Source organism: Drosophila virilis, chromosome 5 (genome assembly GCF_030788295.1).
Source record: "Drosophila virilis strain 15010-1051.87 chromosome 5, Dvir_AGI_RSII-ME, whole genome shotgun sequence".
In the NCBI taxonomy this organism is placed as follows: domain Eukaryota; kingdom Metazoa; phylum Arthropoda; class Insecta; order Diptera; family Drosophilidae; genus Drosophila; species Drosophila virilis.
This window is the reverse complement of record NC_091547.1, coordinates 13,782,011-13,806,484: the sequence shown is the minus strand read 5'-3', so window position 1 is coordinate 13,806,484 and position 24,474 is coordinate 13,782,011. Positions and strand designations below refer to the sequence as shown.

The 24,474-nt window shown below is 36.8% G+C and overlaps 1 protein-coding gene across 3 annotated transcripts; it reads right to left on the bottom strand.

Annotated features, from left to right (window-relative positions):
- Window positions 1-89: 89 nt before the first annotated feature.
- On the bottom strand, window positions 90-19,873 carry Treh (Trehalase). Of its 3 annotated transcripts, none has more exons than XR_001450281.3 (7): window positions 4,918-5,463; window positions 3,230-3,413; window positions 2,286-3,164; window positions 1,817-2,215; window positions 1,024-1,754; window positions 622-705; window positions 90-529 (listed from the first exon to the last, which is right to left on the bottom strand). XR_001450281.3 is itself a non-coding variant. In XM_015173803.3 (7 exons), exons 1-6 carry the CDS (start codon window positions 19,547-19,549, stop codon window positions 623-625), a joined length of 1,704 nt encoding a protein of 567 aa, XP_015029289.1. In that variant the 5' UTR covers window positions 19,550-19,873; the 3' UTR covers window positions 90-529; window position 622. The 3 variants fall into 3 exon arrangements, 2 of the variants coding, with proteins under 2 accessions (XP_015029289.1, XP_002050056.2); XM_015173803.3 differs by lacking the exon at window positions 4,918-5,463 and adding an exon at window positions 19,536-19,873 and having other exon boundaries at window positions 1,610-1,754; XM_002050020.4 differs by having other exon boundaries at window positions 1,610-1,754; window positions 4,918-5,121.
- Between the last annotated feature and the right edge of the window lie 4,601 nt (window positions 19,874-24,474).

Here is a 24,474-nt window from a genome sequence, read left to right as displayed (position 1 = left end):
TACTCATTACTGTGAGTTACTTAAACCAAGTCCGCCTGCAAATTGAAAAATAATAATCATATTTGTTTTCCGTATTCCGTAAGGCAGGGTTTCATGCAACAAGTATGTCTTTTATTTAAAAATCAAAGCAGACAATTTGGCAATTTTCGTTAACAAGTAACAACATCAAAAATATATCAAATTGTGATTTCATAACACTTGTGTATTCATGGGGTGGCGAGGATATTCAAAATGTCTGCATGCACTCACATAAATTCGTGTACATGTTAACTTCATATATTTTAATAATAACAATATGGGCATGCCCGTTAAACTCTGTATGTATAACTCAGTTCATCTAACAATAAGTCAACTGTAAATTGTTTATAACTAATACTGCAATCTTCGCATTCAACAAAGCAATAACTGAAAAGGCTTTTATGTAACTAGGAGGAAAAACCAAAAAAACAAAACAAAATCACGCACACACATAGGTAAAGGGGAATCACATTTTCATATAGGGCAATTACAGTTGGCACACAGTCATTTTCTGAAACGAGATGAAATGTAAATGTCACTTTAATTTGCTCCTCTGACAAGCACTTCTAGTTTTGACATTAAGAGTCAATTATCGTAACTTACCTCACCAGATAAATCGGCCGGCCAAGGCGCCCACTAACGCTACAGCTGTCACGCCCAAAAGGCTGATGATCCGACTGCTGGGAGCTGTAGAAAAGTGAGAGAAATATATGATTAGAACACAACTTTGCCAAGGGCTAAAAGAATATTATTCGTTACAAGGATAATAAACCACAATAGCCAGAAATTTAAATTGTTTAAGAAGTCTTTGCAATTTTTGTTAGCTAAGCGGCAGTCTCTTAACTAAATGTTGTTAGATCTATTATGGTGTTTTTTTTTTGTTAAAACATTGAAGCAGAAGAAAGATCTGCAGATGAATGATATCTTATTTTACATTAGAAAAATGTGCCAAAATTAGAACAAATATAGTATATCATATGTAAAAATGATTATTAAGACACTTACGTAAAAATTTAGCGTTTAACGAACGCGGCATAGATGCGACACTCGTTAAATTGACAGAACAGATATAGATGCGTGGCGAGGCGAGGCGAGACAAGACGAGACGAAGGCAAAGTCGAAGACAAATGAAAAGCGAGTTATACATATATAGAAGTGTGTGGACGTCATTCCATATCTTTTGAGTTCAAGTCCTGGTTCTTGTTGAAAGGTTGGACTCTATGATAAAGCTGACTTAAATCGTGCTGAGCGTGTGCTTATTGTAGACGCTGATTGTTTCCGATACAGAGGAAGTTATAGACGGAAAGAGCGACAGTGAAAGCGATTAAGAACTTAATCTATTGATGGGCAATGGATACGCGCTTCAGATGGTTCTGATACTCTTATAAATAAATACATTTATCATCTATTTGAGCATCTCTGCGAGCTTCGACTTAAAACTAATTATGTAGACTGCTCTGTGGCCAGAGCAGCAAGTGTAACAACTGTGGGGGAAGACAATGCCGATGCTTGGATAATGAATTCAATAATGATGTCGTTCAAATTGCTTTGTCGAGTTGCTTGGCATTGCTGTTCTATTTCTCGTTTTCACCTGCACCGCCCGTGTTGCCACTTAGAGAGATCTGGCGTCCGTATTTCGCCAGCCATTCGATGATCACGCCGTTGGTCCAGCCAAAGCCCGTCTGTACGCCGTATTCCCCACCGCCACCATGTCCGCCAAACTTCTCCGCGTCGTACTAAAATAGAAGTTGCAACGCTCAAGTAGCCTGTCTAGTTGTATATAGATATAATTAGTTACCTTTTCAAACATAGCAAGGGTCTCGCGATATGCCTCAAAATTGGATTTGACCCATCGCTGGCCCCAGCGTTGCGAGAGCTCCTTGGCTTCTGGAGTTCCCAAATTGTCAAGACCCTCAACAAGAATATACTGCATCGGCGCCCATACATTCGGGAAGTCCCACTGCTCACCGGTCTGATAGAGCGTGTTCGGTACGCCGCCTGGGAATGTGTCCAGTTTGTTATTTTCAATATACTTCAGCACAGATGCAGATATTTTCTCCGAATCGGAAATGTTGTATGCCTTCACCCACAGCGGCGACAGATTGGAGGACACGTAATAGTTGCGCGGCTTGTCGTTGATCAGATCATAGTCCAGCCAGCAGCCGGCTTCCTCGTTCCACAATACCGCCTGTATCGCCTAAATGTTCATGTAATGTAAAGTAGAGTATGAAGATATTTATCTAATTTGACACCAGTTTCGAACTTACCTCTTTGATTTTTTGTGCCTTGGTTTCGTACTCTGTCATCTTTTCGACGTTGCCGGCCTTGGAGTGGAACTCGGCAATCATTTTGGCGTTCCAATAAAGAATTGCATTTAGCTCGACAGGGACAATGGAGCGCGTCTTGGCGTTTGTAAGGTTTCCAACATTTGTTCCATCTTCGTTGATGTACCAGCGGGAGCTGAAGTCCATGCCCGACTCAGCAGCAGACTTAAGTTCGCTATAGTGATCCTCCTTTGCCGCCTCAGTGTCAAAGCTCTCCGATGTTTCCACATCCTCGCTGTACGATTCGGGGCGTGGACCGGATGACGAATCCCTATATGCAACTAGGTTGTGTCCCTTTGCCTGCACGGTGTGGTTGTTGATGAAATACTCGAACTCGTGCTCCAGCACATCCAATGCATTGATGGCGAACAGATCGTCCTTTGTGAAATCCACATATGACTTAACCATTGCCGTTAGCAGCGGCGGCTGAGAACGACCCCAATAGTAGACACGGCCGCCGTTCGGTATGAATCCGATGCGCTGCACCATGTTCAAAAAGTTTTCGATCATGCCACGTGCGGTATTTGTCATCTCGCTATGCAGCAGACCACGGATGATCCAGTAAGAGTCCCAATAGTAGAACTCAATAAAGCGGCCGCCCGGCACAATGACGGGATTGGGTACGGGAATAATCGAGTAATACTGAGGATTTTTCTGCACATCCTCTTTCATTTTACGGCCCAGCTCCCTCCAGATGTTGTTTAGGTCCATGCCCCATTGCCTTAGATCCGGATCGTGAACCAGGTCCAGAAAGCCAGGACGCTCAACCCAATCGGTTGGTGTCCACACATCCAACTCTGTGCCCTTCTCTCCAAAATGAGCCTAAAAATCATGAAAATAATATTGCAATTAAATCGTTAAAGCTGCAATTGCGTTTGCGTTCGCACATCAACAAATTCCCGAATCTCGTCCCTGGTAGGTGTATTATTCTTTGAAGCCATGAAAGCATCGAAGTCCTCCAATGTTGTCTCGGGAGAAGCCTTCAACTTCATGTCCACAAAAGTTTTCGAGTCCGGAAAAAGCTTCGCCATCTGTACGGTGTGCAGTAGGGGTCCATAACAGTATATTTGGCTGAAAAAGACAGTGTTGCGAAATGTTGAAATATTTGGCAAATATGAAATTCCAGTTGGAATTTAAAGTAAAAGGATTTAAAGGATTAAAGGATTTAATTCTTTGAAATTAATTAGTTTTATATTTATATCGCTTGTATCGCAGTTTTTTTTGGGACTAGTATTTTGCTTTATTTATTATAAAGTTAAAAATATTGGTGTTTTATCATTTTTTAGTTTTTAAATTAATTCTAATTTTAATGTCTTTTTGTTCTCATTTTCAGCTCCAACACAAGTCTTTCGAGAAAGATTCATACAATTTTTGTCGCTCTTTAAAGTATATATATTCTTGATCAGGACGACGGGCAGACCTTTGAAATTCGAAATATATAACTTGTTATACTTTTTATCCATATCTTGTTCCATTTTCAAACTTTCAATAAATGTCGATTTTGAAACTTGGATTTTTTGTATAACTTCTGCCAATAGTGCTCATATTCAAAAGAAAATAAGCTGAAAGAATTCTTTCTTTAAAATTATTTAATTTTACGTTTTCTTTTAGTTTCATATTTTCTGTTTAGTAAGCTGGTTATTAAAGATAATATTTATTAAGTTAAGATACCCTGGAAGCTTAGGAAGTAGGAATAAACCATTCTTTCTAAAATTGAAAACCTTTTTCATTCTTAACGTATAGCCTGGTTATTCGAATGCCTTATTTATGATCTTAAACTTTAAAAAAGATCGGGAAACAAAAGGCGTAATTATTCACCATTCAGCAACAGGGTGATGCATTAATGCATCTAGAAGTATTCATGTGAGCTAATAAATATTGGACTATATTTTCTGTTTTGAAGAATTTAAAGCGTATTGTCAAGAATAATATATTGAATAAGGGCATTTTATAGTCGACTACTTGTTTTTCGAATATGAATATGTTGAAGTTTCTTTTGCAAATAGAAGGGAAGTGCTTGGATAATCTTAAGTACACCTTGTTCTAATTAATAGCATTAGGTAAAATAGATCCAAGAGCAGCCAGGGAATATTATTGCTTGGATAGCTTGAAAACTCATTAGGCTAAGCACTTATTAACGGCGACCCCGGCCTTAACGACTTTAATATTATTAAGTGCAAATACATTTTTTTTTATTATTAATTTACAAGTTGGACTTTTAGCTTGAACAGCTTTGGCCCAATCCGGGCGAAACCTGACCTGATGGAACCCGCCCAGAATCGAGATCGAGATCGAGAGGTTTGTGCGCTTTAAATGCAGTTCAATTCAACTCGAGTATATATATTTACGGGTGGAAACATTTTAATTGAAATATATAAAATATAATAAATTAATAAATTTCAGATTGAAATTTGAGCAACCGGTTCAAATAATTGTGAATGCTTGTTATGTATATTCCACAGTAAAAGTACCAAGTACTTTCATATACATTTGTAATATAATATAAATTCGAATATACTCATTATATTCCGTATACAACAAGGAGACATCGGCAAAGCGGGGTCTAAACACTTACCAGGAGGAAAAGTCATAGGTATCGATGTTTTTCACAATGGAATTGGCGCTTTCTGTGATATTTTCAATCAGAGTCCTCGCTCGCACCTGCGACAAGAGTGCGAGGCAGCAGAGGATCGTTGCATATAAAACGTTTAGCTTTGTCATTTTACTGGGGCAAAGGAACTGTGTTGTTGTTTTTTTTTTTTTTTTTTTGTTTTAAATATATTTTTTAATTAATTTATTTGCTTATTATCTTTTTTGGTTGTAATTAAACGCTTGGCCGCTCACTTGTTCACTAACGAGTACGCGTAACGAGTACAGACAAACAGACACTAAGTACGGGTTAGTACCGAATTTATCGCACTGGCTGGGCTCTGGCGTTTTAAAAATATACTCATTTGCAACGCTGGCAGAGTCGGGAATTGTAGTTTTACTGCTCACACTAGTAATATACCAATAAATTGATTTAATTAGTATGCAGGATTTTTATATCGCGAAATAACTACGCAATATTCCGATCAAATTGTCGCGCGCTCAGCTGCACTTTCCGCCAACGACACAGACAACCTGCGCCCTGCCAGTGCAAGAATACTTCTAACTGTTTCGATCGTATTCATTTTATAAAATATATAAGTTGCCGAACGACGTCAGCGACGCCAGCGGCGACGACGACGAGAGCGCCGTTATTATTGCCGAACAAGAGGCAAGTGATCGGTGGTCGGCAGACTACAACAGACACGAGCTGGGGAACGCGCACGAGCACGAGCACAAGCACGAGCGAGGTAGGCGTTGGGCGGGTGTTCTATTTTTATAACAGCTGAATAGGGATTGCAGCTGAGCCGAAGCCGAAGCCGAGGCGTGTGTACGGCATTTTAATTTATCCGTTAACTCTTATTGTTGTTCTTATTGTAAACGGCAACTTATTTATTTCTTTGATTTAATTGTCTGTCGCTCGCCCACCGTTATTTGCTTATTTAAGAGAATACCAACTACTCGCATCTTCATTATTTAAGCTTCAGTTAGTCTCAAAAAATTAACGATTCTATTTATAAGTGTGTACAAAAATATATGTTTAGCTGGTGGGGGTATTTTTGATGCCAACCTTCAATAATAAAATGCAGTCACATTTCCATACTCGTGCATGCATATATTATGGGGCGTTTCATCAACTGATAAAATGCAAGTGAATGTGCATCTGAATAGAGAGTAGAACTCAGAGCCCTTTAAAAATAGATAAGCACATGCTGATACATTTCTGGCGACAATGTAAGGGATGGAAAAAAGCTTTACATTCATTTCTGTTAAAATTCAAAGAAAAATAAGATCACGGTTTTCGATATAAGTCAGATACCAAGATGAAAAACGTTAATCCGATCGGCCTTAAACTTATTTTCAAAGCTATAAATAAAACATTTCTGAAATGTACTTATGAATATGAGGGTCCAATGTTATATGGGCGGCAGCTAAACTGACGTGCAGGCAGCTTTTTTTTTAATTGAAAGCACTTCATAAATATTTAATAATTACGATTTTGAAAAACCCATTAAACGCTTGAAAATGTGGCGGAAAACTGATTTTCATCACAGCCAATTCTGAACAGGCTTGAATTGAGTTAAAAAATTTGGTTTGGATCGGAAACACTTATCGCCAAAAAAGCGAAATTTAATTGTTGTTAACTGGAAAAATTATTATATATTTAAATATTTATATGCGCATATGTCCCCTGCATATATTTCGGCGTAGATCCGCTTTAAATTTGTATAAAACTAACCGATTTTTGGGCCTTGACCACATTTTGCGGTTATTATTATCAAGAATTTAAGACTCTAGAATTAGTCACTCATCAGAGACTTTACTGTATGTGTAAGCCACAGGCAGTACACGTCCATATGTAGCTGTGTACGATATGAACATGACAACTCATTGGGCGATAAGAAGAATGAGAACTACAACTCAAAAAAAAAAAAAATGCTACGATTTGGAAATTGAGGCTTACTATAATGTATATTGTATGTAAATTAAATCAGCAACACACTGATCCAAATAATTAACCGTGTTCCATTTACGATAAGCGTCAGACTGATTTGAGAGAACTACAAAATAAAAAACCCCTACGAGAAATGTACTGTATACCTTTCAATCCATTTTACATATGGAAATGTGGTTAAGAGCGGGTTATTTATTTATAAATACATCTCGAATGGGGCTACTAATAAAGATCCCACGATTGGGAAACTACGTAAATACACAATCCGTAAAAAGCTGGTATTCCGCACTCTAAAATTATAACTTATAGAGGTGTTTAATTTATTCATACTTTTGCATTCCATTTGCAAAAATGTCCGACTATGCAAACCAAACCAACTAAAATTACGCCGTAACGCTTTTAGATGTACGTGCATCCGTAACTATATACTATATACGAATATAAGTCCACGGGCACGGCTATAACAAGTCTTAATTGAACTGATTTGATGAATACGGATGAGTCTGTGAGCCCAAAATAATACCCGCAACGTCATACACATATAGAAATTGGCTTTGAAAAACGAAGCTGCCCCTCGGCTGAGAAAAGCGCTGAGAATACATGCGTATTTGCATGCAATACTATATATATATATATATAATATATTTTGGGATCTGATCATTGACCGGGAAACTCGCTGCGAATTGTTGTCGCATGTCGCACTTTTTGTGATTTATCGCAATTAGTTAATATTCAATTGCCTAGGGTACATATATATATATATATATATATATATATATATATATATGCATATGTTAAACAGATTTATTATAATACAATATACTCACTCTCAATTTATAGATTTAGGAAACAATTTTGTTTTTATACCCTGACCCGTTGAAAATGGGTAAAAAGGTATTTGTGCAAAATGCAAATGTATGTAACAGGCAGAAGGAAGCATCTCCGACCCCATAAAGTATATATATTCTTGATCAGCATCAATAGCCGAGTCGATCTAGCCATGTCCGTCGCAACGATCTCAGAGTCTATAAGAGCTAGAGACATGAAATTTTAGATGTAGGTCCTCCTAATGCCTGCGCAGATCGACTTTCTTTCCGATAATCGATAACTTGCCCAGTTACCAAGTAATCGATAAAAATCTATATTGAAATCCTGATTTTTTGAGCAATTTTTGTAAATAATAAGAGCTATAGTAACCAAACTTGACATATAGCTTCTAGAATAGTATATATATTTGAATTTGCTGTTGGAACAAGAGGGTTCAGGGTATTCACTAGTCGAGAGCTCCCGACTAGAACCTCTTACTTGTTTTATATTTTTTACTTGGAAGGTGGTTTAGTGTTGTGTAAAACCTAAGTACGTAGTACTTGTCGAAGTCTCAAGCGGTGATATAACGCTGTCTCTCTCTATCTCTCTCTCTCTCGCTCTCCCCCTGGGGTTGTCTCTGTCTCAGTCTCGCTGTGTTTTGTAGCATTCAGAAACAAAAGACTCTTTATTCACTCGGAAATTGGCCACAAAACATATGGAAACAGTTGTGCAATTAAATTGCAGCTGTGGGAGAGAGTATATCATTGTCTCTGGCATCGGCGTTTTATTTCTGACGCTAGTTAAACGGAACCGATAGCTTAATAAAAGTTTAATGCATTCAACTCTGGTCCAATTACAGTCCACTAGTTTGCTAGCAAATCGTGATTTCATTAGCGAAACACCGCGACATTATTATCTGATTCCTGAACTGACTTTTAATACACGTAAGACCACACTTACAGTGTCTCGCTATGACTCAGCTCGGATATAATTGAAAGTTGAAAATTAACTCGCAAATTGGTTGTCGACAGCTGGAATTGACTTTATCTTGATTATAACTATCACTATCATAAGAAAGATAAGCCTGAAATACGACATGCGTATCTCCGGCGATCTGATATGGCAACACTATGCTACAACATATTGCCGCGAATGATATATAATTCCTTTACATATTTTCAAAAGTTCATTAGCTTAACAAGCATTTAATTGGTTAATAGAATTAAAATTCGGCTAAAGTAAAAAATTCGATTAAATATTCAAATTTGGCTAAGGTAAAAAAATTGCCAGACGGTTAAGTAACCGATTAATAAAGATACATTTGATTAAAGTCGGTGAATAGTAGACAGACCAGACAAGTTGCTCACTTTCATGCCCAGATTTATAAAAATACTGGTTTATACAATTACGATATAAGAAATTGAACTCTCGAAAATATGAATGTGCTTTCAAGATATGAGAAACACCCAAAAAAAAAACTAAGGCCATTCCATTGTTTTCAATGAATAACTTGCTGGGCAAATATTTAAACGAGTGTAATGGACTTTTCAATAATATTACGGCGGCGGCAACGATGACAAATAGACGCCAGTTGGTACGTGGTTGGCATTTTCGTATAGTTATCCCAAGTACGTACTCGTACAGATGTCTGTCATACATATTTTAATAACGCTTCCGATTCCGCCTCAATCATGCAAAATACAAAATACATAAGCAATCAATTCCGCTTCAAGTTCTGGATAATTCAAGCGAAGTGTCAAGCCCATTAAGGAATTTCGGCTAGATTTGCAACTGAGACAATGCAATCAGGTTCATTGCATTACGTTACGTTCTTTGAAAAGATCTTAAGGTTAAATGACTAGAGTCATTTTATGATATTTGTTCAAATTCATTTGAGAGGTGCTGCGCACTTTCTTTAAAATCCTGCTTTGTTGGAAACGGGGTTTGAAGATTTGGCGAAAAAAAGTAAGGCATCTTAATAGAAGCGAATTCGTCAATTTCACCCGCAAATGTGGAAAATAAGCGGAAAATATACAACTGTTTTGTTTTGACACATTTGTTTGACACATTTTTCGTTCATTCTTTTCATTCGTAAATCAATTAGAAGCTACTTTAGCTAGATCAAACCCATATCTTAGATCTTGGAATAACTTTATGTGTCTGAGTAATTAATATTCAAAAAAGTGCAACAATAAAAATGTATACAACTTGATAATCTTGTCTTATTTAAAAATTATAAAATTTATTGCATATATTGCGATTGTATATCAATTTATTTATTTATATTTATTTATGCCTTGGCGTCGAGTGTGACGTCTTTCTACGCATGACCAATAAATCGGCTGTCTTATTCTCAAATTGAAATTCCGAGCAAACATTTGTGTGGAATTCTGACAGAATTTCAGCTAGAAAACCCGTTTCAAAAATGGTCCAACAAGCACGTTTTAATTAATTGCAGCCAGGCTATGCAAATAATGCGAAATGTTCGCGCTCAAGATTGAGATTCAAGGACGACATTAATAATAATTTGAATAGCAAATTAATTGCCGAATGGGCTAATTAGCATAGATACTGCTGAAACTGTTCGACAATTGCAAACTGATAAAAAAAAAAAAAAACTGTGGCCAAGAGTGAAAAGCTGAATAACACTTGATAGACCTTTCGGTTCATTCGAGGACATTGCACATTTGTATCTTTGGAAATAACTTGAAACAAGTTATCGCCAAGCTGCAATCATTAATCATTAGTTTATCATTAGTAGTTCATTACGTTAGTTGACGAACATATTTGTAATCCAAATAAATTAATCATTCGTACACATCAATTCAACGCTTTTCCTATATTGGTGCGAGTAACCTGCCTGATTCGGAGGCCAGGCGAATCAACTGGTTTTCAAAGTGTGCCAAAATATGCGGAATATGAAGACAAGTTAAGGTCAAATCGTGTCCATTCGAATTCCAAGTACCGCACAGAGGTCACGACAAGACCTTTCTGATATTAATGTTGAGCAAATTAGCACACCTTCTCGTCTCGTAGGCTGTATACCGCCTATTCGATAAGAGTTTATGGAAAAGCTCGAGTGCATCAATAAAATCCCGCACTTGACATTGAACTTAATCTTTGATTGTGCAAGGGAGCATGACATATGCCTGATACTCTATCAAGAGCTTAGCCATTAACCAAGAGGGCCAAGCAGAAGGAACTTGACTTAATCCCTTGGCCATAGTCGATGATAAAGTGCCAAGCGCGCAGCTATGTCAATCAAAGTCGACTTCCATCGGAATCTGGGCTATACTACACTGTACTACAAAAAGCAAAGTTAAGTTTTAAAAAGATCGCACACTTTCAATTTTCAAGGGCACTTCTAACAACATTTTCACACATCAGTCTTTGCCAATTGCCACTTTTTTCAACTAATTAGTCAGGGCAAAAAAAAAAAACAAAACAATTGATAAGCGATTATTATCAGCAGCAGATATTACAAGTACAACATGAAGAGCAGGGCAGGGATCCATGACAGGGAATCAAAATTATAAATTATTGCAATTTTCCAACTGTTAATATGCATTTCATTAGCGGAAAGATCATTAAACCCCTATCCCAATAAAAACGACAAGCGACAGCTCTGAACGTGCTCCCCACAAGTATATTATGCATATATAAATATATGTGTGCGGGGGCTCTTTAACGAATACCCGAACCTGAATACAGGTTTCGATGTTAAGACTCATAATTATAATTTAATTGTAAAATGGCACCTGTTTCAATAAGTGTATCTCAACAAGAATACAATCTAATTAGCTTATTTGAAAAAATTGAAACTGCCTATATTTCTTAGAGTCACAATCTTATATATAAATCAATTTAATCTTATCTTCGACTTCCTCCGTGTTCTTGTCTCATACAACAATACGATCTATTCTGTTATTGCCCGTGAAGGGTCTTCTACTTAAGTCGAGAACTTGAAGATTGCAAGCATGTTGTAAAAATTCTTATGTTCAAGCACTCTTATTTATGGGTATTATCGTTTTTCTTTTTTGTCAAGCATTGTGATAAAGAAACTATAGTATATGCATAAAGTATATATATTGCTGATCGAAACAACGACTTATTCTCAGTTTTAAAGCTCTCTTCTGAACATGGATTCCTCCTTTAATTTTTTCGGATCGTATCTCTAGGTCATATAGTTGCCATAGAAACTATCGCTAGGAAATGAAGCTGTTGCCTGATAGTGAACTCTAATTGATTTTTAAGATATCTGTACCTATGCTCACAGCCTTATCAACAGACTTCCTTGTCGCTCACGTATACTAAAATGCTTGGAGTCAACTATTGACGTATTGGGTTCATTGTTTGACCTAATGGCACGAGACTTGGGGTTCGGCATTTTTGCCCGTGGGGCACCCTGTAAAGCGGGAAATTGCTGTTGCCATAAATAACAGTAAATAAGCGTAAAAAATGTGCTGGGCGCAAAAAAACAACAAAAAAAAAAAAAGAAGCAAAATCATTAACGCTTGGAAAATTACAATTTAATTGTCTTGATTATTTCTGTACAGATTTTTGTTTGGATGCGGTCGGCGCGAGCTTTGCGCTAATTGCAATTATTAAATTTAAATTTCCATTAAATATTACGCGAGTACATTTTTTATATGTTTTTACGAATTCACAGGTGTTATTGTTTAAACAATTTGTACACACAGCTTTGTGCTCGGCTGCACTTGTATTGGCAGTCGGATTAGTTTTCCATCCACCAAGATTAGCTTCTAGCTTCATGTAGCATCTGTATTTTTTTTTTTTTTTTTTTGCTAGGGCTCTACCCGTGCCGACTGAGGCGTGACTGTTGCGATTTGTGATTTTTGCACAAGATTCTTGGCTAATTCTTCTAATCAGCGATTAATTTTGTGCCGTCGTCGCGATGTTGCGCGTTTGCCGCCCGCCTTTATACTGCCTCAGATCATCGACTGGAAAGTCGAGTTAAAATACGATTTACAATAGCTGCTCCAGACAGACCCCCAGTTCCAGATCAACTTCTGTTTCAATTGTGCCCTTTGGTTAACTACAAACATCTTAACCGTGACAACTGGCAACCTGCTTTGCCATTTGTCAATTTGTTAATTAGTTAATTAAGCAGGTAAACAAAAATGTAGCATTCACTATATACAGCTGCGATTGTTTAGGATTAATATTGAACGATAGATTCATCTAGAATAGTACGTAGCGCCATGGCACCCATGGGTTACTTGAGCGTATGCTCGCACAGTGCAAGTATTTACAGCCCAATAAATTAAACTACATCAACGAAATTATCGCTGTTAATAAATTGGGTTTGATTTAGCGCAAAAGATTAATTAATAATGCGTGCAAGCCATGACGAATCGCCATCTCAATGGAGCACAAATAAATAAACATATTTAGGGTTGGCAACTCACTTGTTTTCTAGCTAAATCTGGCTAGTTTCAAAAAATCGGACTCTTTTTTAAAAACACAGAATTTTTTAAAATAATCATAGTTATCTATATAACCTAGTCTTTTAAGAGCTTTTCATGAGTCGGAAAGCTTTTAGGAAAATTCTGTACTACAAGCATTCCATTTAAAAAGGTGCGACTGATATTATAAAAGTATTTTGACCCTTTTGTGGACCCAATCCCAGTCAATTATTCATATTTTGTCAAATATTGGTCCAAGTTCTTTAAAGGAGACAGCTCTTTGCCCCGTTGTGTCTCAACTAATTCACAGCTAGTCAGAGTTTGGCTAGTTTTAGCTTCTTTTTTTCAAACCGTCAGTTGGCAACTCTGGCAGCTAGCCTCAAGGTTAGCCGGATGCCCAGAACACAAGTATTATCAGTCAAAATCAGTGGAGCAGTCTTTATCTATTGCGAGTGTTTGTTGATTGCATTGACAGCGATTAGATAATTGAACTGCCCCACATCCCCAGCACTAACCTGTATCTGAGGTTCTTTGGGCTGAACCTGCTGCTGCTTATCCGTGCTGCCTTTGTAGAATTTTGTCTAAACAGAGGCCAAAGTTCGGCTCTAAGATGCGCCAATGGGAGCAGGCTCTTGGCCAGGCGCATTATTTTCCAGTTTGAATCGATGACGAGATGAGAGTGGAAATGGAATTGGGCATGAGACGGTGTTCAGTCTCAGCCTCTGTCGTGTCTGATAACAGAATCGTTGACTGATAACAGATCCGACGCTCGTTTCGAGTGGAATATGCAAAGCACTTTATTAGACTGCTATTATCTTGTTCTTATTGGCAGCGACATGTTTGCCTGACATTTATTTATGTAACTATAGCCATTATCTGGTAGAGCCTCCTCGAATTGGGGTCTGATGAGAGCCGCGCAATTCACAACTATTCAATAATTACTAGAAAAGGCCCTCTTCTATCAATATATAAGGCTGCCAGGGCTACAAACTAATGAATGTCGCTAGCTCAGTTCACGGGGTTCGAAGTTTCCTTGGCCAAAGATTTGAATGCGACGCGAAATTTCTAGCCTGGCTCCTCAGCTGGCTTTTCCCACTTCACTCGAAATGCCAGCCTCGACGGCTGTTCATATTGTCTTTGCCCTGTCTTCAATTTTTAAATGTAAGATGGTCCTTCAAAAATATTTTATTTTTTGACATTAATAAATATTTAACTGAAGTCAAACTGCAGCCTTAAATCTTATGTCGTCCCTTTCTTTATCCATCTTGCCTCTTGCATATTATTTCGTTTTTAATTTACGCTAAAGAACTTCCCAAAGATGAGCTTAAATTATATATCAGGCGACCTTTGAGAGAAATTGCGTGAATATGTTGATATCTGTAATTTGAACTTGTTGCGTCTCAGTGACTGGGCAAAAAAAAACGGTCTAGGTGGTAAATGTCTTGGCATCTACGCCAAAATATGCTAAGCACAGGTCATCTACAAAAACGAATAACAGAAATTCAGACAATTAAATATGTTGACAAAGCTGAAAATCTTGGCGAAACTCTTAATAATACGCTCACATGCCATAAACACATTAATAAAAGTGCTAGACAATATATGTTTTTAATCTAAAATGAACCGAGAATGTTGCAACAACAATCTGCTAAACATAAATTAAAAGTGTTGAGAATGATTCACTAACTGGTTTCTATTTGAGCAACCCTATAATAGCTGTTAGATTTGTTGAGCTTTTCAACTTCTTTGCTTGAGAACCAAGTTGTCAAGTTCACCAAAGCTATTTTACTTTTACGATCTCCAAGCAAGTCAGCTAAAATTTTAACTCAGTTGTACGCTCAGAAGGGATGTAGGGAATTTCCACCCGCAAGCGTGGAAAAATGGGGGAAAACGTTTGAATGAAAACTGATCGGCTGTAAGCTCGTATCTTTATGAAAATGTATTTGATATGTACCTTGGAAAACGAGGGTCAAAGGTTTTCATTTACAACTATCTATGGAAAAAACATTTGGCACGAGAAGTTCAAAAATAAAATAAAACGGAAATAAGAAACAAAAGATTAACTCAACATTTTACGCCCATTTTAGTCTCTTGGGGTCAAGCTTGAAGCCGAAAAATCAACATTCGTTCATTAAACCTTTTCCCCCGTATTTTCCATGCATCACAAAGATCTGTGAAAATTAGTATGAAACAATTTCGATGCCCATTCCAAAATCGCTGGAAAAACAAGGTAACTACAGTAAAAATTACAGCTCCCAGCTCTTAGAGTTTAGGATATGTGTTAATAAGGACAAATAGTTTTATAAAAGAGAGAGTATAAAATAATAAAAAAAAATTACTTGCGAAACCATACATTTGCACAACCCGGCTGTGCAGTGTATTTTTGTGTGACTGGGTTCATTCGCATTTAGTATACGCAGCGGACACACCGCCTGGCGTCGGCCAATCGCGGCACAGTTCGACGCAGAGACCGAGGCCGACAAGCAGACCAGCAACGGCGTCGGCAGCGGGTGATGGGAAATCGTATAAGTGTCAGTGAATGCAGGTCGTGACTACCGTTTGGCAGCACACCTGCTGGGTATAAGTCTGGCTTGGTGCAGAGTGTATTTGCGCATACTTTTATCTATCTATTTCCACGTATCGACTCATTTGCATAGTGTTCTTTTAAGTATTGTTGGGGCTTGCGATCGTAAAATGCAAATATAAATCAATTATTTTTGGATTTGATTAATATATATTATATATTAAATTTACATATAATATAGGTATGGGCCCGTCTATAGATATAGATATTTAGAGCTGAATTACTTCGTACTAGCTAAACGTTTAATATACTTTAAATGGGGTTTGTTTTTTTTTTTTTCTTATACATACAGACGTAAAGTCGTAATTTTGGTTTAAGGTTAATAGGATCGTAAGTTTTCTGACAGGCACGTAGGCCTGTGTTACTCAACAAACCTATACGTTTTTTCTATGCCGTAAATCAATTCTTGTATAATCAAATCTCAATAGATTGTTGTTATCTATTTATTGCGTAACATTTCTACTCCCACAGCTCTTATGTCACCATTTTTACATCTGTTAAAACTTTTCTGTAAAAGATTGCATATTCAAAATTTTAAAATAACGAAAGGAACGCTATAACAAAATTAATCATTATGAAAGCTGATTTCAATTTTTAACAGACTTTACATAGCAGGCAGCTTCTGTTGGCTAAGCGATCTTTCCATTCGCCGCCTAAACGTATGCAACAGTTTTTATGCATATTTTTATGTATGCAATACATAGCCAAATATTAGACTTAACTGTAGTTGTAGTTGTATTGTAAAAACAAATTTTTTAGATGCGGACTTTCAGCAAATAAATTCGAATAATATTAGAATAAATAAAATAACAAGTCCATTTTTGTTTAAGTAATATGTTTGGTATTTTATTATTACGAATTGAGGCGAACAAATTTTTTCACATTATAAACAAATGCGCAAATTAGTTGGTTTGGTTAATTATTAGTTGCATTTTTAAATTGAAACCAAAGCAATTCAGTTGAATTTAAGTCAAATAAAACATTTCTGATTAAGAGCCCGTACACCCTTACAGATTAGATTAAAAATTGTTAGGAAATGTGCGGGCGCACATAAATAAGGATTAACAAGAGTGATTCAGTTGGGAGTGTCCCTCTTAGCGATACCCTGTACCTTCATTTTCTAACATCAAATGCAGCTTGTCTTAGTTTCTACCCATTGAATATGGATAGAAAGGGTATAATGATTTTATGAAAATGTATGTGACAACGAGAAGTAAGCATTTCCTTGTAAATTCTTGATCAGTATCAAAAACCAATTGCCGAGTCGGTCTGTACTGAACCCTTAAGAACTAAAAAGAAATGTTGTACCCAATTGATAGTTTTTGCAATTAAATTTCCATTGCGAAAATCACAATCCCACAATGGAAGTTCCATAGTCTTGTCTGCTAATTTTGCTAATTCTGGCAAATTAGTTTCTGATGCCTGCAAAATAGCACGAGCTTTTTTAAAGGAAATTGTTAGTTACTGAGCTTGGGACTTCTGCGGTTTCTTGCCTTCACTCTTGCAATATCGTTTCAAAAGTACTCGTATTTAAGGTACTTGTACTTCAAGTACTCGTACTACAAACACTCGAGTACTTCAAGTACTCGTACCACCCGGTGCCTGGTTAAGGGCATTCTTTGAGTACCCGAAAGTAGCTGTACTGCCTGTCTAAGTTTTTGCGTCACTTAGTGGTATGACAATCGCCAGTGCCGCATTTTGGAGGAGAGACAGTAGACAGTTTCATGAATAACACTCCAATTTCTTAAACGAAACGCTTGAGCAAGATGCAAAATATTCTCGATGGAAGCAGTTATGGACTTCCATTCTTATCGTTCGCGATAAAATCGTGAACTGATTAAAGGTGCAAATTAAGAGGAGGCTGATGAGTTTTACGAGGTACTGTCTCATCCCAGCTTCGGATTTTTAAACAAGCTGTTTACACAAATATTTCTGATTGTTCTTAATTGATTGCAAATCTAATTAATCGCGTCGTATTGCAAGATCGAATCAAATGTGATAAATTGTTATTTACACAGGAATTCTGAGAAAGTGCCACCGAAATCTCATTGATTGAGTTTCGCATTGACCAAAATAACTAACTAATTAAAGACAGACCCGAGGATCTGGCCAGATGTGTCCCAACCAAGCAAAAAGCACACCTGGCCAACAGGTTCCGTTGCCCGTGCATTCAGAACTGATTTCCGAAGTGCTTAAAAAAGAATTAAAAAGAATTGGCTAAGGCACTAGTTGGCAATAACGAATGCTAAGTGCTGACTATTGTCGGAAAGGTTCATTGGCACGAACGCCAGACAACTAAATAGTTGAGAGATATCAACTATATCTATTGTTGGATTTTATTTGTCTCGGTGCCGAGTAGCATTTCTTATTTACTCGTTTTTACAATCTTAGTGGGTAATCAGGCTGACAAACAGTACTCAAACTAGAGGCTCATGTTAAGATGCCGTTCATGAGGCCATGTTTCCATTACTTTGGGAACCAATTAATTAAAAATTAAATTTGTGATAAATTTAAAACTATTCGCAATTTCTTGAATTCTACGTCCATTTATGAATTTGTTAAAAATACATAGAGTTAAGAACCATAGAATCAACGGTTCCCGTCAATGTTATTAAACATGATAATATCCTCTATATTCTTTTAGAAATTTGTTTAAATATCTGTAAGGAACACATTTGCTTGATCGTCTGTGAATTCGTAGTTATATTTGGCGATCGCACAATAATGTTCCAAAAGTTAAGAGGGCGAATGTAATTAAACAACAAAAGCAACTGAAAAAACAACTACAAGGTCGCTGTTAAGAACAGTTAATAGTATATATGTATGAATGTACGTGTGTGTGTATGTGGACCTCGCGCGGCAACACGTGCAAAACTGCTTAACAATTTATTGTTGTTCCAAGTTACGATTGCATTGGAAATGCACTTTAGTCGGAGCTAATATAAATACCTGTAGTATTTGGTCACGTCTGAAATGTAAGGTGTTCGAAAAAAGTCGATTTAAAAATCAATTTAGCTTGATTCGAGCACGATGTGCATATGACATTTACCAAGAGGTTGATCTGCCAGATCTGGTAAATATTTGAATAACGTTGCAGCGTTGCCACATGGCGCAGAAAATGTATTGCTCAACAGCTAACTGTAGAAATCCCGTTGAAAGCAATGTATACGCAAATGGCTGTAAGCTAATTTTCCATTTCGGGGAAACAGTCCTAGACTTCCTTTGTAATTAAAAGAAAAAGAAACGAGTGAGACTTTGTCTAGCCTGATTGTTTACGAATTTCTAAATGCATACGTCGCGTGACACAAGCGAAAAAGAATACAAGAAGTGAGATAAACATAGATTGCAACAATAACAGAGCAGAAAGCAACAAAAAAAGAAAAGAGAGCCATTTTCTGTTGTGACGTGTTGCGTGTGGGGGGCCGAGAGAGAGAGAGGTGAATATTTGGCCGTGGTGCAAAATGGCAAACATTTAAACGAGCAACAAAACAAAGGGTATTTATAACTCAACTGTAGAAATAAACTTGGCAATAGACACACACACACACACACACACACGCACGCACACGCACACCCAAACACATACACACACACACTACGTACAAACTTGTGTTCCAATGTCCACGCACAGCTCTTGTAAAGCTTTTCGGGAAAGAGTGAAAAGTGAAAATACCTTTTAACTAGCAGACAGTTTGTGATTTCTGGTTGATTTTTTTTTTGTTCCTTTCAAATCGAAAATTATGCAACTCGCAATTAGATGTGCAAATCCAAATGCAAATGCAAATGCGAATGCAAATACGCGCAATACTCGCATTGAGAATCACTAAACTTACCCGTTGGCATTCATTCTGCGCTGCAGCTGTCTGAGGTCCTCTGGAAATGGAACTGTGAAATTATGTCCGCACTTTGTGGAAGTTAACGCCACTCGGCGTAGTCTCGACCAGAGTATGTTGTAGTCTATTGGTATTGATTTTTTGCTTCTATCGCCCACAATGTCGCCAACTTCTTGTTATTATTTGAGATGTGGCTTCCGCCTCTGCTTCTGGTTCTCTCTGGGCAAATATGCTTTTATCATACAACACGCGTTTTTTTTTTTTTTATCACTTAACAAATTTTGTGCAATATTTTGCCTTGATGTAGCAGCGCGTGCGACTTGCTGACGAAACGATACAAAACTGACTGTAACGGCGATCGCTAAGCTTTCCTCCATGTAAATAAATAGTTTTTTGCAGCTCTCTCGAAAATATCCACATATCTACATATGTATGTCTGTACGTGTCGCGGAGCAGCTGTTACCGTGCCAAAGAGACCAGAGGGAGAGAGACAAAGAAAGAGAGAGAGAGAGAGAGAGAGCGAGAGAGCGCAAAATGAACATGAGGTTTTTGTTGTATGGCAAGCAAAGATAAATTTTTGCGTGGTTCTCGACTTGGCCATACCGTTACCGTTGCAAAGGGACCTGACCAACTAGCTGTTTGCTTGGCAAGCAACGCGGAAAATGGTTATCCGAATGGACTGAATCATTACCAAAGATAATTATAAAATTCATTTGATGCATGTTTCACACATTTTCGATAAGTTAAGAGGGCATATTTTAAAAGTTCTTTATTATAAAGAAAAGAATATGAGTTTAAACGGTTTCTAAGGGAAACACTTTGATTGGAATTCTGTGCTTTTCTTATCTATCAGACAAAAGCGAAATGGTTGTTAAAATATGTTGAAAATGTAAAGAATAAAAATAGCGCCGTGAACAGTGAGCACCACCTGCTAGTTATAATTAACAACTTTTATAGACTGTATATACCCTCTGCCAAAGACTAGTGCAGATATACCGTTGTTAACAAACTGAGAGCAGAGAGTAAAAAGTTCTTGGCGTAGCACGTCACACGCGACTAACTTCACACTTAGCCGGCAAACGGTGGATATACCCTTTCCGCACGCTTCCCCCCCACCTAAGATTATGTTTATCCGGCGCAGCTGCTGATGCAATTTGCAGCATTAGTTGAAATTTAACGTATTGACGACAAGGCATTCACTATTTAGCCAAACAAAATGTTTAGCCATATGACAATTCGGTTTGACACCTCCCCCCCTACAGACCGTGAAGTGTATACAAATGTATACAAATACATATTCATGTGTGTTCTCTGTTGGTACTCATTCGGTTTGGCTCGATTTCAAGGTGCCCTTTGCCAACTGTTGCTGCCGGTAGGTCTGTGCACATGGCCCCTGATAGCGAACCGGTTCAGAAACTCAACAATGCGTTTTTCAACAATGACTAAAATTGCGAGCTTCTTTGTATGTACAAAAACACGTTTCAACCCATTCAGCGTAAATACCAAAGTGAAAAGACAATGACCTTCGTTAATGACCTTTGCTTTTAAAACAATAAATAAATGTGTATTATCGTTCAAATACTATCAAATACAACTCCAAACGAGTCTATCAAGTGCAAAAAGTTAAATATATCAAATGATGACATCGAATTAACAGTTCCCTAATCTTGAACTATTGAAGGCAAACAACGTTTAGTTTAAATCGAAAATACGTTAAGCATATACATATGTACATGCTGCTTATAAATATTTATATGTACACACATACTTGTGCATTATGGCTTTCATGGTGCCCTTGTGTGGGTTTGGCAATTAGCTAGGGGGCTCGTCCAGCAACATTTTATATGCATGTATGTAGGCATGTGTATGCATGCATGTGTATGTGTGTATGTATACCTATTATGCTTATCTAAAGCAGAGCCGAAATTCGGAAATAAGTCGGACGAATGTCGTGTTTTCTTTCTTGAGTAAAAAGTATATTATATTTATATGATATCAGCGCTTTTGTGCATATCTCTTAGGATTTGAGAGCCAGAGGAGGCAAATTTGAAATTTAGCTTTTTATTTTGTGGATACTATATTCCTTAATTTTATTAATTCTAAGCGAGGTTTAAGGCATCCTCTAGTTGGGTTCTGCCGACTAGAGAACTCTGTTTTTTTTTTATTTATTAATTCTGGTATATTCCTTTACGGGTTAAATATCTAATGAAATGATGAGCTCGAGCAGGCGAGCGAGTAGCATCTGACACCGACGACAAGAGCACTCTAATTTATCAATATTTATAGACACTCGTATAATTACTAAAATAATAATAATAAATACTAAATTAATTAATCTATACTCCAATTAATAACAAAAATACTGTTAACAAAGTATAAGCTGTTGATAATATTATTCTAAAAGGAACACATTCTCTTGGGGTTGTTGTGGCATTAAAATTAACTCTGAATTACTTTAAATTGATGCAAGTTCTTGAAAAGAAATTGCGATGTGAAATTGTGTGGAGTTAGACCGTTGCCCCAAGTAACTCTGGAAGAGTGAGCCTTTCATCTGAATTGAAGAAGGGCATATATGTATGTTACATATATGATCTCATATTCATAGGCTAAACCAGACAGGGAATGGGGTTGGGGTTGAGGTTGCGATTGCGTTTGGGGTTGGGGTTGGGGTTGTTATTGCGTCAGTGCAAAGAACTGAATTAACGTAAATTGAGCACGGTCATATCCACTTGGGGCAGATAGTCAGATTTTGGATTTTGTGAAATGCGCAAATCCACGGCGGAAATCTTAATTGAAATGTGTAAATTTATTTAGTAAGAACAAAAGCCGCTCGTACTATGCGCACACTAAGTAAAGGTAATTGGTCAGCGATTGCTCTCAGCAATTGCTCTACCCGGAGCTTGTTCTTTATGGCATACGAATCGAGTTCCAATGGCAGTGGAAAAATTGACTACATATGTATCTGTGGAGCGGCTAGAATTGATGTAAGCCCCCTCACAATAATACCAGGATACTTTGCATACAAAAGTAATCAATGAATGCGATGCAAATTGACCAGCAGCAATAAATAAATATTCAGTGCAGAAAACCCCATCATAAAAAACAATGGAAAGTGCAATCAAAATTTATTAGCTTGTTACCAGATGGATCACCTCCTTTATTGGCCAGACAAGTTTATTGAGCTGTCTCTTAAGTGAATATATGTAGTTGCAGTAGATTTAAATGGGCCAATTGTATATTAACGCGAAGCTTGTTTAAAATATGGTCCACAATTAAGATAAGCTCATTCAAGACTAGGGATTATCTTTCGTAGTGCAATCGCATTACACTTTTAGCATATTTTGCACTCAAATATTTTTACTGGGAGATACCCTCAGTACTCAAAATGATATACAAATACTTTTTCTTCGCTGGGATCGATAGCTCCTAAATAAATATGTTAGCAAAAGATCGATCCCAAAATTTTCTATAGATCCTTCACTCAAGACATTTACAAAGTTCGAGCTCCGCATAAGCAATTAATATAGCATTTAAACTTGAATTTTCATTATTTTATATGTTTATAATTTTTTTCTTGAACCACCAGCGTTTAAATTACTTTGCACGATTCCAAAAGAGAACGGACTGAGACTCGGTAAATATGCTTTGTCTGGATCGAAAAGAAGAATAAACATGCAAGACGTGAAGCATGAAAGAACATGTTATAGCGGTAAAATAAAGATATTATTTATCTATCTTACATTTTCTCTACGTCCCAAATACAGTCAGCACTCGCGAAATGTACATCTATTTCAAACATATCATTAATTTGAATTCTTTTTAATAATTATTTTGGAAATCTGCGATAGATCTATAATAAAACTGTGATAAAAGTATTCTGGCTTCTTTTTATATAGATCTTTTTCCAAATCTAAAATTTAACATGACAGCCTAAAGGTATGCTAAAAGCAGAGTAAATTTCCATTAAAAACCACCAAGGCATAAATATCAGTCCACCGTTAGGTATTCTATGAAATATGACTTCCATGCATAGTTAATTCTATATGGTACTTAGAATTTTAGACTGCGTTGGATTCCGATTAACACAGCCTATTTGCAGTGTGTTTCACAATCAAGTATTTCATTCGATTTCTGATAAATGTATATCGTAGTTTTTCTCTGTAAGTGAAGTATTTACCACCGACTCAGCCGTATCTTGGTCATACCTTCGAGTTCCATAAGAGATGGTTGAAGTTGTCAGCGCCTGATGTTGCAAGTAGAAGCGGGGTTTGTTTGATCGAACTTGACGAATATATTTGTTGTCAGTTAATATTTAAAAAATACACTTAGAATGCCATTAAATCGGTTAACATGAATGTTATGGCAATCAAAATTCGCTTCTAAATGTAATTTAAATTCACAAAACTAATTTTGGGATATTTAACATAAATTTGTTTTTATATTAGAGGATCGACCAACTCTCTGAAATTGTGAGCACTCTTATAAAAGAAAATTATTTGTTTACATTAATTATAAATAGAGGAGTCTTTTCAGCTGATACACCCTGTATTATTGGCTATAAATGTGCCATGAGATCACTTTATGTTTGAGATCTTTGGGCTATGACAAGTAAAATAAAACATGCATCACGCACGAATCCATATGCACACATATACTTCGTCCATATAAAGCAACATACGACTGGCTAAAAATTCTTAATACTAAATTTTAGTATTTATATTGTCTTTTGGTAAATTCTAAATACTCTTTAGTATCCATTTACATATTTGGGCCAACCTTTTTCGTGATATTTGGCAATGATAGTAATAGTAAGAATAGTAAGGGATATTTTTTATTGCCAATCATTTTGAGTTAAATCGTAGAAAAATATAGACATATTTATTTCAAATTGCGAATTTGGAGCGCAAGAGTCATTCTGAATATATATCAGCTGATAATC